This window comes from Heptranchias perlo, chromosome 38, assembly GCF_035084215.1.
Source record: "Heptranchias perlo isolate sHepPer1 chromosome 38, sHepPer1.hap1, whole genome shotgun sequence".
NCBI lineage: Eukaryota > Metazoa > Chordata > Chondrichthyes > Hexanchiformes > Hexanchidae > Heptranchias > Heptranchias perlo.
In genome coordinates this window covers 12,599,016-12,615,832 of record NC_090362.1, presented here as the reverse complement: position 1 = coordinate 12,615,832, position 16,817 = coordinate 12,599,016, and the positions used below count along the sequence as shown (strand labels likewise).

At 40.0% G+C, this 16,817-nt stretch overlaps 1 protein-coding gene across 4 annotated transcripts in view; it reads left to right on the top strand.

Moving 5' to 3' along the window:
* Positions 1 to 16,817, top strand: part of myo9aa (myosin IXAa) — a 268,372-nt gene that overhangs the window by 135,820 nt on the left and 115,735 nt on the right. For 3 of the 4 annotated variants that reach the window (XM_067973452.1, XM_067973453.1, XM_067973450.1), the window contains exons 5-7: positions 2,576 to 2,675; positions 6,315 to 6,371; positions 14,480 to 14,580. In XM_067973452.1, the coding sequence (XP_067829553.1) occupies positions 2,576 to 2,675; positions 6,315 to 6,371; positions 14,480 to 14,580 (258 nt within the window). The remainder of the gene's footprint in view (positions 1 to 2,575; positions 2,676 to 6,314; positions 6,372 to 14,479; positions 14,581 to 16,817) is intronic. The other variant, XM_067973451.1, reaches the window with a different exon arrangement.

Sequence of the window (16,817 nt, the reverse complement as noted above, 5' to 3'; positions counted from 1 at the left end):
CACTCTCTCTGGCACAAACATACAAAGGAATGGCATTTGTAAATGACTGTTTCAAGGTTGGGCCCTGCGATAAACTAGGTCTTACATTAAATTGAAATTGGCAATTTAAAAAAAATTGAAAGTTAATTTTTAAGTGAATCTTGGCATGGAGATAGATGTCATTGATTTGTTTTTGTTGCATTTGTGAAATTATATGCTGAAACGTGACATCTTTGCTGAGCCTCAGTTGCCACTATCCCCTGCTATTCATTGCTTTTAATGGACGAGCAGGATGAGGAGAGCTGTGGTTCATGAAGATTTGCTGTCTTTCAATTGAGTCTCAGCCCAATTCTTATAGTACAAAACTGCATCTAAATTGGCCCTAAATTGTCAATTTTGCTCAGCTCACAGAATGTTGCAAGTGGAAGAATGTCTCACTGGTGCAATAGGGGTGCTTTTCAGAGATTGGGGCAGAAGATTATTGTTGAGCAGAATAGAAGGAACTTTCCTCTGCATTTAACTTGTGGTATATCTGACCTGGCAGTATGTGATGGGACACTGTAGAGGGAGCTTTACCCTGCATTTAACCCTTGCTGTACCTAACCTGGGAATGTTTGGGATAGTGGAGAGGGAGCTTTACTCTGTCCCATCAAGTATTTGCAGGTCATGGAACAGCACATCCTAGATTCAATGCACTGAGCGGCGAACATGTTGCCTGCCGCTAGTAAGTAACTAACTCACCCATAAACTTTTCGCGGTTTTCTGGACGTCAACTTGAGATAAGAGACAGAAAGAAAAAGTTTTAAAAAATTAAAATTTTAAAATTTTTTAATTTGAGTTTTTTTTTTAAATGTCCAAAAACTATTAAAATCGAGAGTAATGAGACTCCACATTTTTAAAATTTAATTTTCAGTGCTAAAGAGATTGTTTAGCAGTCATTAATACTCACCACGCAGTTAAAAGTTAGTTTAGACCTGAAATAACTTAGTGTACCTTTTTTCTGATGAGATTAGTTAGTTTCCAGCTGGGCAGGAGAGCAAGTTCTCATTGGTCCATTGCTTCCTCCCTGCGATATCCCTTTAACGCAAAGCTGTCAGATCAGCAGGGAATCAGGAAGAGCAAGTTCCGGATTTCTGCGTTAGACTGTGCATGTGTAGCCGCCGGAACTTGCTCTTCAAATTTGTCCGTTAATAATGGTGAGCGCTGTTAGGCTCACCGTTATTTTACGAGCAATTTCCAGCTCACTGTAGAGGAAGCTTCACTCCGTGTATGTAACTGTGGTGCAACTGACCTGATGGAGCAGTGTAGAGGGAGTTTTACTTTGCCTTTATTTGTGCTACATGTGATCTGAAAACGTTTGATGCGGATCCAAGATGCCTGAAATGGGAAATTGTTCTATTTTCCAGCACTAACATCCTTTGAGCGCAAAATTTACCCCCAAAAAAATAAAAGATTTGGGGCCGATATAGTGTTCCCAATCAGTCTACATTATATTATTTTATTAATAAACAAAATTCATATGGAAGTTGTTTTCAGATGAATAGTCAAGGATGAAGTTATGTTTCGAAGTAATCTGTAGAACTTTTTCAAGACTTTTAAAGGTTGAAATAAAAGATCATTTGTTCTAAAAAGAAATTGCATTGAGGAACTGCTATTATTAACCTGCTAATGAAGCTGGCACGACACTGGGGAAAAGGCCTTGAAATTACTACTTCAGTAATTTTTCTGTGGATCGAAATGCAGCAAATTTTATACATAAAAGGATGAGTTGTACACTAGAGGCTAGACCTAGATACAGAGAAGGAAAGCAGCCACGGTCTTTGTTGGGTCCGATAGTAATTTACGTTTTTTTTCACAAAGAAGTTGGTGTATGGAAACAAAGATTTAATATTTAAGAATCTGAAGTATTATAATGTGTACAAGACAATTAAGATCCTGGTGTAAAAATACAGGGTAGAAATGCATCAATTCAGTCAGAAAGTCATACTGGTTGGGATTATTGTTACTGTAGCTAGTGTATTGACAAAAATGACTGTTCGCTCTAATTTACCAAAATGCAATTACCCATTGAATACAGATTATAACGGTCTGAGTGGCAGTGGTAGTAGAGTTTTGTATTCCTCACACAATCTTCTGTTCTTCCTTTTCTCTGTTTGGAGGCATTGAAGTGGTGATCCAACAGCAAACCACCGCCCCTTCAAACTAAGGGTGGCACTCTTCCCAAGAATTGGATCTGTGCCAATGCCAATGGCAGCTCTCTCTTGATTAAATGTACAGAGATTCTACCGTGTTATTTTGACCTGGGAGGATCACTATTGAGATATGAAAAAAAAATGATGTCTGTACGTTGATAACTATCAAGGCTGCAACTTTGTTGAATCAGACTCAATTTTATGCAGATTGAGTCATCTCCACATCCAACAACTTAAAGTCTAATTGAGTTAATTTATCTCGGAGTAATTTTTACTATTGGAATGATACACATTACTTATGTTTTGGTATAACTGATTTGGAGTTCTCAAAACTTCACAGCGTCATTGTTCTGTTGCAATCACTTACTGAATGAGAATTGTATGGTGTGCCATTTCTGTTTCAGGAACTATCATGTATTCTACTACCTGTTGGCAGGAGCCAGTGAAGAAGAGAAAAAGAGTTTCCATCTGCTGGACCCCGAGGAATACCATTATTTGAACCAGGTCAGCTCCAAAAGCTAGATTCTGTACAAAGAATACTTCATTGCAGATGTTATTTCTGAAAAATAAAACATACTCCATTCAGAAATTATAGCCAGGAAAGAAGTACTTTCAGTATTATTAAATTGATTGATGACATAAAGCTGTTGCAGGTGACTGGAATAAGGAAGTTTGATAGCATTCATATGGATCTGGGCAAGTTAATGCAGATATAAAGTACGGTAATGCATAACAAATTATGAAGCACGTACAGTGTGAAGACATGTCCCCTAATGAAGAAGGAAAGGAATTGGAGGCAATTTTTAACCGTTTACTGGAAATGTTCAATAGGTGTGAACCTGCTACTAACAAGGTTGAAGCATGTCGAGGACTTTTGCCTGAAGTTCAAAACAAGCCTATATATACCATTGGTGAGATTATATTGGGGCAGTGTGCAATCTTTGGGACCATTCTTTCAAAAATATATAGTTGCATTGGAAAAGGTTTGGAGAGGAATGATGATGAATATGGGACATAGAACCCTAAGTTCTGAAGAGAGATTTACAGAGAAAAGGAAAATCAAGAGTGGAAATTATCCGGTTTTAAAATAGACAAACCGGTAATCCAGGCATAAACCAGCTATTTAATTTAGGTTTATAAGTAAATAACTAAAGGATAAATATAAAATAAACAAGCCTCAAACAAGTCTTGAAATTAGAGGAAGCCAACCTACCATTGGATGTTTAGACTAGCCTTCTACCTAAAGCAGTGAAATATACATACATATTTTTCAAAATTATAATAGACCGGGGTGAATATCTTGCTAGAAATAGGATTATTATTATACAGTTAAGTATAAATAGAGATGATTGAATGTTTTAGAATCAGGGAAAAAGTCATCAGCTGTTTTAAAACCAGGCTATGAAAGGGAGTGTAAAGCCTGTGGACTCATTTTTTGTTTTTTTATTTCCTTGCCTTGGTTAAATTAATTTGGTTAAGCTTTCTTTGTTGGAATGAGAACACTGGTAATTGCAATTTAGAACAAGGCACAGTTACCTCCCTCAGTAGTTCAGTTGGTTAAGGCAGCATGTGGCTGACCAATTGAGTCTTACAGACCAGAAAATCCAGATTCTACGCGTGGTCTGTCCTGAGTTAGCTGAACACCACCAGGGCAGCAATTGCAGAGATGCAATTGCCTCAGCACTCTTAGGCTAGAGGAAAAATCAGGTGGGGTTTTTGCGGTTGATCACATCCTGCTGGAAAGTACTTGTGTGGATGTTGAGTAAGGACAAAGTTGAGCTTGCCTTTGATGTCAACTGGTACTGCCTGTAAAGGTTAGCCACTTTAATGAGGCATTGGATGGCAGCTGACACCCATGGTACCATGGCCAACGAGTTATCTTCAGGAAAGGAGGAGGAGGAAATGGGCAAAGAAAACAAAACAAGCCACAGAGTGGAATCCGTGTCATAGTTAGCAGGCAAATAGTTTCATAAACTTTGTATATATGGGAAAAGGTTCCATTCCTGTTACTCACTGCATTAAAAGGATACTTAACAAGGTTGTTTGAAACCTTTATTTACAAAACATGTGAAAAGCAAGAACCAGCTGGTCTAACAAGCCCATCCCACACTGTTGTGGCGCAACCCTTGCAAACTATGACCCCCATCCACTCCCCCACCCCATCAACCAGACATTCAATCTCCTGGGAGAGGCAAAAATTAGAGTTCTTGGACATAAGCACTGCATTTTGGTATAAAAATGCTTCTTTGGTACCGTAGATTGTACGTCTCCCTGAGAAATCTAATTTAATTTGATATTCCAATGTACTCTACTCTTGTGTCTTGTGCAATAATGTGATGATGTACCGTTTGTGCACATTCCAAGTAGAGCATGTGTCCCTTTCAGATTGTGATAATTATTTCAATTCATATTGAGAGTGAGCTCACTGAATGTGACTGGGGAGTGGACTCTGCCTGATGAGCATGCTTTCTTCCCCAAAGAAGGATGCTGCTTGGCAGTGAGCAACCCCCTTATACAGATACGGGAGAGTGAAATAGAGGGGGGAAAATCAACTTGAAATCGGTGTGGACATGTGAAGGTGCTAGTTGGTAGCATTCCTACCTCTGAGTCAGAGGTTCCGGTTTGAAGCCCAGTCCAAGACTGAGCACGTAATGTAGGCTGACACTTCAGCTGCACTGAGGGAGTGCTGCATTGTTGGAGGTGCCGTCTTTCAGATGAAATGTTAAACAGACACACTGTCTGTCTGTTCCAGTGGTTCAATTAGATCGAATTGCATTACTCAAAGTTCCTCTGGTGGCCTAGCCAACAACCCTCCTTGTACCAATATTAGCAGAAAAAAAATGGATTAACTGGTCATTCATGTTATTTGCTAATTGTGGGATATTACTGTGCATAAATTAGCAGCCACATTTGCCGACATAGCAGGACCGATCAGTAATAGTAATTCATTGGTTGTAGGCTGCTTGAGGACATGATAGGGCACTAATTAACTTAAATAAAAACAGAAAATGCTGGAAATAGTCAGCAATCAGGCAGCAGCTGTGGGGAAAGGAAGAGAGTTAATGTTTCAGGTCGAAGACCTTTCGTCAGAATGTTAACTCTGTTTCTTTCCCCACAGATGCCGCCTGACTTGTTGAGTATTTCCAGCATTTTCTGTTTTTATTTCAAATTTCCAGCATTCGCAGTATTTTGCTTTTGATTGTGCAAGTTCTTTCTTATTGATATAGAAAAGATTTAGTGGGAGGGTGATACCAAACTTAACCAGCATTCTCTTATAATTGAGTGTGAATCAGAAAAGCTAATTTTAAAGATGATCTCTTTTTTATCAATCTTCTCTGATTTATCTCCAATGCATTGATATCATTTTGAAATAAAAACAGAAAATGCTGGAAATCCACTAAAGGTCAGTTAGCATCTGTCTGATGATACATATCTGGAAAGTCATAACCTGCCTTTTCCGTTCACAGATGCTGACTTACTTGTGTATTTCAGCATTTTCTGTTTTCATTTGATTTCCAGCATTTGCAGCTTTTCCTTTTTATTTCAATAACATTTTGAAGATTGGTGCCCATAAACTGCTCAAGATATGCCAAATATAACCCCACCAATAATTAATATAAGCATCTGATGTATTATGAGATACCCTTGAGATACATTCCAGTACATGATTATCATTTATTCTGCAGCAAAGTCTATTTCTAGAAGGAAATAATACTGACTGTCTACTATACCAACAGATGAGGGTATGTGCAGAGATTTAGAATCATTTAATGTGGGGGAAGGGGGTTCTGAACAGGGATGAATACCATTATTCATGAAGATGGGGGATAGTCTGTGGCTAAAGTTTAAAATTGGACTTGAACATCTTCCTTTACAGTTGTAACTAATTACTGAAGTAGCTTGAAAATTTACAAAGTAATTGGTCGTTGATGATGTGTGCTTTGCAATGCATCATTACTTCAAGATTATTTTTGATTATGTTTGAAAAAAATGCTACGTTGTTGGATGAAGAGAATTGATTCTTGTTGAGAGTAACTTGAGGTTTGCTTTGAGCTTTACTGCTGGATACATGTCCTGAGCCATCTTTGCAAACGTTGTTTGAGATGTATGCGCATCCTAACACCATTTACCTTGCTTTCTCAGGTGACAAAGAAACCGTCCAGACAGACTTGGGATGATTATTACTATGATTCAGAGCCGGTTAGTATTCAAGTTTTGTGTTCCAGTGGTGAGATGACAATCCACCACTGCACATACACAAGGAAAGCACAGGGATAATTGTCAAAAGGTGCCAGTTTTCCAGAAACATTGGAACTTTAATCCTACCAAAAGCAACTCAAATTAGTCATTCTAGATTATGTAATTGGAAAAAAGTTACGGTTCAAATGTATTTAAGTACACCTTTTTCTTATATAAAAAGGATATGCTGCATTTCAATGTCCAGTTTGTACCTCTGATCCACCAAATCTTGTGACCTATTAAAGTGATGACTGTAAAATGGCCCGTTGAGGTCTAGAAGTGTGGTCTGCAATACTGGCTGCAGTAGAAGTTATACAACTTAGACCACCCGATCACTGCAGTACAGAGACAGTGCACTCTGCTTTCCTTGAAAACACATTGAACGCCAAGTCTGTTTGATCCTTTTTGGTCATTTCTTGTAATAGCTTCCAAATGTTTAAGACTGGATAAATTACCATTAACTTCTTTCACAGAAGCAGGTAAAGTTGCCAAGATTTTCCAAAGTTTACCAGTCAAATGAGGTGCAACAGTGACGCTTGATATGAAAAATTTGCATTTGAATTTTTTTTGCTCTGATCAATAAAAAGTATATTTAGAACAAAGGCAGTGAAAGTTGTAAATTACACTGAAGTATTACATTTAAATGTCTGTGTGATCTTGGGCTAGTGTGGAAAATGGGAGGGGAACTTTAAAAAAAAATTTTACATTGGCTAACTACTGATGGCCTGGAGGCTGGCTAGTAGAAGCAGGCCCTCTGGATTGTAAAAGTACTTGTGTGTATCAGTGTTCCGGGTGCTGCATCAAAAATTTTCTTACTAGGCACAGTAAAGTCTCACTTAGGATAGCTGACTTCTGAATTACTTACATGGACCTTTAATATGACAAAGATAGTGCTCGGTGAATGAGTAAGAGTGTTAGAATCTTTATCTGTATTCTTCCTCATTCTTTGAATTGTTCTGGACCAAGTCAGTCCTGCACCAACAATCAGCACTTTAAGGGAATAAAGGATCTCATGGGTTTTGACCTTTTAAGCATACTGAAGTAGATCCAGATAAAAATGGGACTTCTAAAGTATGTAATATAAAGTGATTTTATTTAATATTATTGTAATAAAATGATTAGTGGAACAGGCTATCAGAAAAAAGTAGTTAATTCTGGGTCATTTAGTAGCTTAAAAGGGGATGTTAATAGATCTGTTTGATTAACAGTGGTTTAGGATCTTGGTTGAGGAGGGGGGAAGAAGTGTCCATAAAAGGACAGATTGTATACAATGTGTGGAAGGAGTCAAATCGCCTTTTCCCATTCCAGGCTTCCTTATATCCATATGATATGTAATACTCACCAATATGATCGTGAGCCGTTTTACTGATCTTATTATAGAAATGACCAAACAACAGATGGAGTTTGCTTTCTGCCTGTTGTTTGCTTGTTCAAGGTGCAGCATGAATCTTTAACTCTATCAGCCTTGCTTTTTATATATTTAGTGTTTGGCATGTGGACCAGTTTCAATCAAATTGTTTGGTGCTTCAGCCCGTCTTACACAAGAGCATGCTCATTAACAAGACACCATGCCACTCTTTAATTAAGCTGGGAGCTTAACATTGTTGGTATTTTCGTATATTAGTGCACTAGGAAAGATTGTGAAATGTTGCTTATGACTAAGTTATTTGATGATTCTAATGCAGATCAGTTCATCTACTGGCTATCATAGTTTTCCCAAACCTTGTTTGATTTTTTAAATTTAAAAACAAAAAGCAATAGCTTCTCTGATGGTGTAGGTGGTTAAAGCAGTGATGAGCTGAAACACATCAGATGGGAGTCCCAGGTTCAATCAGCAGTCTTGTGTTAGCTCATCACAGCCAGAGCAATGGTAGAGGGCCCACACTTGGCCTCGACACCTCAAATTAGGAAGGAGAAAATCAGTCATGGTTCCTGATCCTGATCCCTAACTTACTTGTACATGGGTGGCAGTCAGTTGAGGACAGCATTGTCTTGGCTGTGATATGGTGAAATAGCCACCCAGCACTCAATAGCTAAGGCCACACAGGAATAGTAGGCATTTTGGTGAGTTACCAGCGGGTTTACTGGCATTGCCTGTGGAACAATACCCCAGCAAAGAGATCAGTGCCTCCAGGAGAAAATTTGGGGGGGAGAAAGGAGAAAAGACAAGCAAACTGTACGTGATTGACAATACCATTCTTTATAATATATACATCCAGCCACTGATACTAAAAACTAACACCAAGAATGGGTTTAAGCAATAATAAATGTGCATGTCGTTGCATCGTAATCTTAATAGCATTTAGCATTCGTGCAACGTGCATTTAATTTAATGACCAGGTTGCATAGGAAACAAATATTCCCTAAACTAATCATCTGTATGTATTGTATTAGCACGAACAGATTGTTTATTCAGTCATACAACTTATAGGCCAATAAACCAAAGATCTATCTAATGCCATGTTGCAACCCATAAATTGCTGAAATTGTAAAACAGACCAGTGTGCAAATATCTATTCTATATTTAAATATCTTAAGGGAAATAGAATGGACAGGTTCCACCATAACAACATTACTTGTCCTGTATTTAACTGTAGTTATAAGTTGCCAAATGTGGGCACGTAGGAAGAGCATTAAAGAGAGCGAGTCAAATATAAAAAGTAGGCAATTCTATTCAAGTAAGGGTGTGTAGGAAGGTATATTGTCAGCTTGGTCACTTGTTAAGTCCCTTGTCTTTGAATCAGAAGATTTGTTTAAGCCCCAGGCCTTGGGCACATAATCTTGGCTGATCCTCCATTGCCGTACTAAGCATTATCGGCTGATTTGTTGAATCCAGGTGTCATCTGTGGATGTTGAAGATCACATGGCATTGTTCGCAGAAGAGCAGGCAGTTCTATCTCCTGGCCAACATTGCCAAAACCTTTTAACTAGTCATTCACCTCATTGCTGTTTGTGGGATCTTGATGTGTGCAGAATGGCTCCTGTATTGCCTACATAACAAAAGCTACTGCACATCAAAGTAATGAATTGCATGTGAAGTCCTTTGTGCGAGCCGTGATAAAGTGCTGCATAAATGCAAGCCTTTGCTTCAACCCATATTGTACAGTGAGTGTGACCACAGGAATAGTGTGATATTTTCAGCCATTTCAAGGTCTACCTTATGACCCACTAATACAGCTGCTTTCATTCTCTTCAGAATTAAAGCTGTGAAAATACTGTCACAAATCCTCTTTGTGGGCTGCGTTCATTGCTACAAATCTAGTAGTCATAGCACCTAGCTGTTATATTCCCCCCATGCATGTAAATATAAGGTAGGCCCCCATTTCTTGAACCCACTTTTTTCTCAAAACAAAAACGAAATGACAAAACTGCAACATAAACAAAACATCACACAAATTGTTGTGTTGTACGACAATGAAACAATTCATAGATCTAATTATCAGAACACATTTGCGACTTCATCGTTCATGTTGTGTGTCCAGCTCTACTCATTTAAATGAGATATCACAAGATCGCTTAAAATTAAGAAGGCATATTTCACCCTTCCACAATACCAACCCTATCGTCTTCCCATTTCAGCTTTTAACAATCATCTGACAGGATCTTTAATTAGCATCTCCTCTGAAGTACAACGCCTACGACTGTGCAGCACAAGCTCAGTATTGCAATCGAGTGTCACCCTACATTATGCACTCAAGTCGTGGCGTGGAGCTTGAACATCTAACCTGACCCAAAGGCGAGAGTTCTCTCAGCTGACTGATATCAATCAGTCATTTTCACTATTCAACTGAAAGCTCAGTATTCGACTACCCCTTTACCAAAAGAGCGAACTCCTGAAACCTAGCTGTTATGTGCTTAACGGATACAAAGAAGCATGCCTTTTGATGTTCATTGGATGTCCATTGTTGTGTGTTTGTCTCACTTTGAGTCCCTTCTTTGCACTACATAAAGGGAATATGTTCAATCACCAGTGCACAGGATAATAGTGTATTATGAGGGAAAGCACACATAACTGCAAAGTATTGACAGCCATTTAAAACTAAAACAAGACTACACATGGGAACTTTGAATCTGAGATTGATTTTTTTTCACTGGTGACTGAGTATTGCAGCAGTTAATTTCTCAACCTTGATAGTAACTGAAAATAAGTACCAAAATTTTAGCAAAACCACTCTCCTTGCACTAATCTTTGCTTTTGCCCCAAAGTAATCTCAACTCTGTCAAGGCATTCATTCTTGTATTCGTCCTCAGTCCCTGGCTTTACCCCTGAATTGCAGGATAGTTGCTTCTTATACTGTATGCCTGGCATATGCTTGGTTTTGCAAACTGATGGCTTTTCTTAATATGTCCTTACTCTGAATTGAGTCTATAGTCCAAATATTCTGTACAGTACTGAGGGTGTGCTGCACTGTTAGAGGTGTCGTATTTCAGATGAGACATTAAACTGAGGCTCCATCTGCCCTCTCAGTTGTATGTAAAAGATCCCATGGCATTACTCAAAATTGATCCCTTAACTAACATCATTAAAACGGATGAATTGCTAATTTATCTTATAGCTGTACGTGGGACCTTGCTGTGCACAAATTGGCTACCTCATTTGCCTAAATTACAACAGTGACTACACGTCAAAAGTATTTAATTGGCTGTGAAGCATTTTGATATGTCCTGAGGTCAGGAAAGGCGCTATAAAATGCAAGTCTGTTGTTTTCTTTCAAATCTGAAAAGAGTAATGACCCCATAAAGCATGACACCACAAAGGTTTGTCCAGCACAGGAAAACAGTATTGTCAGTTACAAGAGTTAACAGTTAGAAGTGTTGGTTGAGGAAGGCTGCAGACATAGAAACAAAGAAAATAGGAGCAGGAGTAGGCCATTCGGCCCTTCGAGCCTGCTCTGCCATTCAATATGATTAAGACTGATCCTCTATCTCAATATCATTTTCCCGCTCTCTCCCCATACCCCTTGATGCCTTCTGTGTCTAGAAATCTATCTATCTAGCTTCTTAAATATAATTCAGTGACTTGGCCTCCACAGCCTTCTGTGGTAGAGCATTTCACAGGTTCACCACCCTCTGAGTGTAGAAATTTCTCCTCATCTCAACCCAAATGTCCTACCCCGTACCCTGAGACTGTGATCCCTCATTCTGGACCCCCCAGCCAGGGGAAACATCCTCCCTGCATCCAGTCTGTCTAGCCCTGTCAGAATTTTATATGTTTCAATGAGATCCCCTCTCGTTCTTCTAAACTCGAGTGAATACAGGCCTAGTCGACCCAATCTCTCCTCATCCCAGGAATCATTCTAGTGAACCTTCACTGCACTTCCTCTTTCTTGGGTAAGGAGACCAAAAGTGCACACCAAACTCCAAGGCCCTGTATAACTGCAGTAAGACATCCTTGCTGCTGTACTCAAATCCTCTTGCAAAGAAGGCCAACATACCATTTGTCTTCCTAACTGCTTGCTGCACCTGTATATTTGCTTTCAGTGACTGGTGTACAAGGACACCCAGGTCCCTTTGTACATCAACATTTCCCAATCTATCACCATTTAAAAAATACTCTGCCTTTCAGTTTTTCCTTCCGAAGTGGATAACTTCACATTTATCCACATTATATTGCATCTGCCATGTATTTGCCCACCCACTCAAATTGTCTAAATCGCCTTGTGGCCTCTTTGCATCATCCTCACAACTCACAATCCCACGTAGTTTTGTGTCGTCGGCAAACTTGGAAATACTACATTTGGTTCCCTCATCCAAATAATTGATATATATTGTGAATAGCTGGGGCCCAGCACCAATCCCTGTGGTACCCCACTAGTCACTGCCTGCCACCCCGAAAAAGACCCATTTGTACCTACTCTCTGTTTCTTGTCTGTTAACCAATTTTCAATCCATGCCAGTATATTACCCCCAATCCCATGTGCTTTAATTTTGAACACTAACCTCTTATGTGGGACTTCTGAAAATCCAAATACATCACATCCGTTGGTTCTCCCTCATCTATTCTACCATCCTCAAAAAAAAAAACTCCAGTAGGTTTGTTAAACACGATTTCCCTTTCATAGATCCATATTGACTTTGTCTAATCCCGTTGATATTTTCTAAGTGTCCTGTTATCACATCCTTTGTAATAGACTCTAGCATTTTCCCTACTACTGATGTTAGGCTAACCGGTCTGTAGTTCCCTGTTTTCTCTCTCCCTCCTTTTTGAAATAGTGGGGTTACATTTGCCACCCTCCAATCTGCAGGAACTAATGCATCCACTATTTCCATGGCTACCTCTTTTAGTACTCTGGGTTGCAGATTATCAGATCCTGGGGATTTATTGGCTTTCAGTCCCATTAATTTCTCCAGCACTTTTTTTACTAATACTAATTTCCTTTAATTCCTCCTTCTCACTAGACCCTTGGTTCCCTAGCATTTCTGGGAAGTTATTTGTGTCCTCTTCCGTGAAGACAGAACCAAAGTATTTGTTTAATTGCTCTGCCATTTCCTTGTTCCCCATTATAAATTCTCCTGTTTCTGACTGTAAGAGACCTACATTTGTCTTCACTAATCTTCAGTTCTGTAGGACTGAAGTGAAAGGATCTTGCTCTTCCAAAACCTAACATTTTTTCTCTGGCTGTAATCTTTCAGGTGGAGCATCTACCTTGAAGCCTGCTAGAGAAAGAGCACAATGTAATTTCGGCATTCTTTGAAAGTTGTTTCTACTTCTGCCATAATTAGGAAACATTTTTACAGATGTGAAGCATCAAACAGATGCAAGGCTGTTCCCCACTTAGGATTGCTCTTGCGTATTTCCTCATGCTAGGTTTCAGTGTGGGACTGTCGGAAGGAGGAGATTTCTTCATTTGCTTGGCTGGAATCTCTGAACTCAGAGTTGCATTTCCTGTAACATGGTTTTGAACAGCTCCTTGATCAGCCTAATCGTTAGATACTGAAACAGGAGGCAATAATCACTGCCACAAAGCAACATTATTTTGGAAATGTTGAAAAGGAATGACTTCAGTAGCCTACAGCTGTATTACAGAAAGGAGGTGCCACCAAATCTGGTCTGTAAAGTACATCTTGTGAGCTTCAGTATCGCCATTTTCTTTGCAATGTACTGTCATTCCCTAATGCACCCATTGGAGAATTAGTAGAGACTGAGCTTATACTTTGAACTGCCTATGACAGCAGATTTCAGGACGCAAGTAAATTTAGAGGGGGTGGGTTCAGCTCCTTTTTATATTGGGCACTGATAGTATAGATACAATGCAGGTTCAAGACAAAACTCCCAAAAGTCACCCCTAGATTTCAAATTATGCCCCAAACTTTGTATCAAGTGTAGATTGTACATATTGTTTGAAGATTTCATATTCTAAAACTTGTGGCCTTACAATGCTCCCAGGATACAGTTAGCTTACTGGTAGGCATGTGGGGGAAGTTTAGACTTGGGTTTGGTTTATTTCTGTGACTTATGAAATGGAGTAATTTAGTTAAGTTTTCAATTACTTTTCATCAGTAGTTAAGCAAACTTCAGAGTTTGAGCCATGATCTTATTCTTTAGTCTGTTGCATTTTATTCCCTATTGTTGGGAGAAGGAGGCAACCCGAGTTACTATCTCAGCCTTTTACTCACTACACTGTGCAGATAGATACCTTTGTCTTTCAAAAATGAGCAGGTGAGCGATATAGATCAGCAAGGACCCAGGTACAATTCTTAGTCTATACTCAGCTGGGGCAGCAGTGAAGTTGCTACATGTGGCTTGAAGACTGCTGGGCCAGAGTGGGGAGAGTCAGCAGAGTTTCCACTCCTGATTATCATCCAGTGACCCTTTCCGGAAGTCCGCAAGTGTGGATGTTTGGCGAGGACAGGATTGGGCTTAGCTGTAATGGTCTCTGCAGTCAAACAGCCTGTGATGTCCTCATCGCTTGCATGAGAGGGTGACTAATATCTGTGAAACGGTGCTCCAGGAAAGAGTCAATTCCTTCGGGGAAGATGGATGAAAATCGATGATAAAATTTTTTTTGACTTTGTAAAATGTTTGTATAATGTTTCCTAACTTAAAATTGTTTTCTCTTTAAATTTAGCAGGACAGTTTCACTGTAGAAGGGGAGGATCTGAAACATGACTTTGAGCGCTTACAACTGGCAATGGAGATGGTTGGATTCCTGCCTAAGACAAGGAAACGGTGAGATGAGATGCTTGGAGTACCAGAAATATGCTGCATGGACTTGTAGTGTGGAGACAAAGTTATTACCGGTTTTCATATCACAACTAATAACCTGATCCCATGTGACTTGACAACTTACTTTGCAGAAGCTGTACCTTTTTCACAATATGACTCCTCAAAGTCCCAGGATCCATCCCTGGTCTGTACTGAATTAGGTGGTCTTAGCAGGGGTGCAGATAGTTTGCCTCAATTAGGATGCTAGTTGGCCTTAATGCCTCTGAGCTAGGGAGGGGAAAAAAATCAGACAGGATCCTGACCACTATCCAGTGACTCCTGTTGAGAGGTGCCTATGTGTGGATGTTGGGTGAGAACAGGTTTAGGCTCAACTATGATGCCTTCCAGTAATCTGCTGACATTTTCAGTCGATGCTCACACATGATGTACAGCGACATTGGTAAAGTACGGGAGGGCTGACGGCGTCTTGTATAACCTGATCAAGGGCCACTGGGGGTAACTTTCAACTTCACTGTCTGGGTGGTAACCTGGCAGAGCAGCTCGCCCACCCATTGTAGAACCTGTCCGATTTTTGTTCTGTCGAAATCAGTGGAATAAAAATCAGGCATGCTTGACGATGGGTTACCGTCCAGGCATTGTATTTCTAAATTTCCCCTCCTGTCTTTAGAAGAGGAGGGGTGGGAAGAAAAATAAATTTGCAGTAGACACAAGGCTTGTGAGATGGAGTGATGTGGAAACAAAGCAAACTATGAACATTGGCTCCATTTGCTTAAGCTCCACCTGGTGAAGCACAACGAATGCGAGATGTGGAGGCAACGATGGCCGAGCTCGTTGGGCCTATCTGGAAGGGGATAAGTTGCCAAGCAGTCTGCAAAGAATCATCAGAGAAAATGAACACACTGCCACTATACTCCAACGGTATTGGAACTTATTCCTATAAATACAGGCAAAGGGAAATTGTGATTTAGGCATGTTATGGGATTGAAGCACATGGTGATGTCTTGTGACGTAGCCTGATCTATTTGGTGCCAGGCTCTAAAGAATCCCATGGCTAACTGTCCTTTCCAGTCTTGGAGTAAACAATGGAGTCCTTCAGTCTCAAGCGTCAAATCTTGCACATGATGTTGGTAAACTTACAAAGCAGCCTTTTGAATTGGTGATTTATTTGCAACTTGTTTAGATTGGGTTTTGACCTAACTGGTGCCTGTTTTTAACTGATGAAATTGACACCACTAACTCAATGCCATACATACTGAACTTTTGTTGGTATGTGAACATGAGAAAAGTCAAGACTGAGGAAATGCTACTCACCCCGTCAAAGCTCAGTCTAACTCTGTCAGGATGTGTTTGAGAAGGTTTATAATGCTGCACCCGTTATTCATTGCGTGGTATCAAGCAATTGATGGATTACGGGTGCACGGTAATTAGATGTGCTGTCTTGCTGTGCCTTTTCTGAAATTGTGAATATGAAAAGGAATCCGTCGTTTTGCTTGGATTAATGATTTGTCACCTATAGCTTTTCATCTCCCTTGGGTACAAATTGTGCAGTATGGTAGCATAGTGGTTATGTTACTGAACTAGTAATCCAGAGGCATGGACTAATAATCCGGAGTCATGAGTTCAAATCACGCCATGGCAGTTGGGGAATTTAAATTCAATTAATTAAATTCAATTAAATAAAACCTGGAATTAAATTACTAGTATCAGTAATGGTGGCCATGAAACGACCGGATTGTCGTAAAAACCCATCTGGTTCATTAATGTCCTTTAGGGAAGGAAACCTGCCGTCCTTACTCGGTTTGTCCTATATGTGACTCCAGACCCACAGCAATGTGGTTGATTCTTAATTGCCCTCTGAAATGGCCTAGCAAGCCACTCAGTTGTAAAATCTCGCTTAAAAAAAGTCATAATAAGAATAAAACCGGACGGACCACCCGGCATCGGACCACTAGGCACTGGACACGACAAAGGCAAACCAAGCCCAGTCAACCCTGCAAAGTCCTCCTCACTAACATCTGGGGACTTGTGCCAAAATTGGGAGAGCTGTCCCACAGACTAGTCAAGCAACAGTCTGACATAGCCATACTCACAGAATCATACCTTTCAACCAACGTCCCAGAATCTTCCATCACCATCCCTGGGTATGTCCTGTCCCACCGGTAGGACAGACCGACCAGAGGTGGCGGTACAGTGATATACAGTCAGGAGGGAGTGGCCCTGGGAGTCCTCAACATTGACTG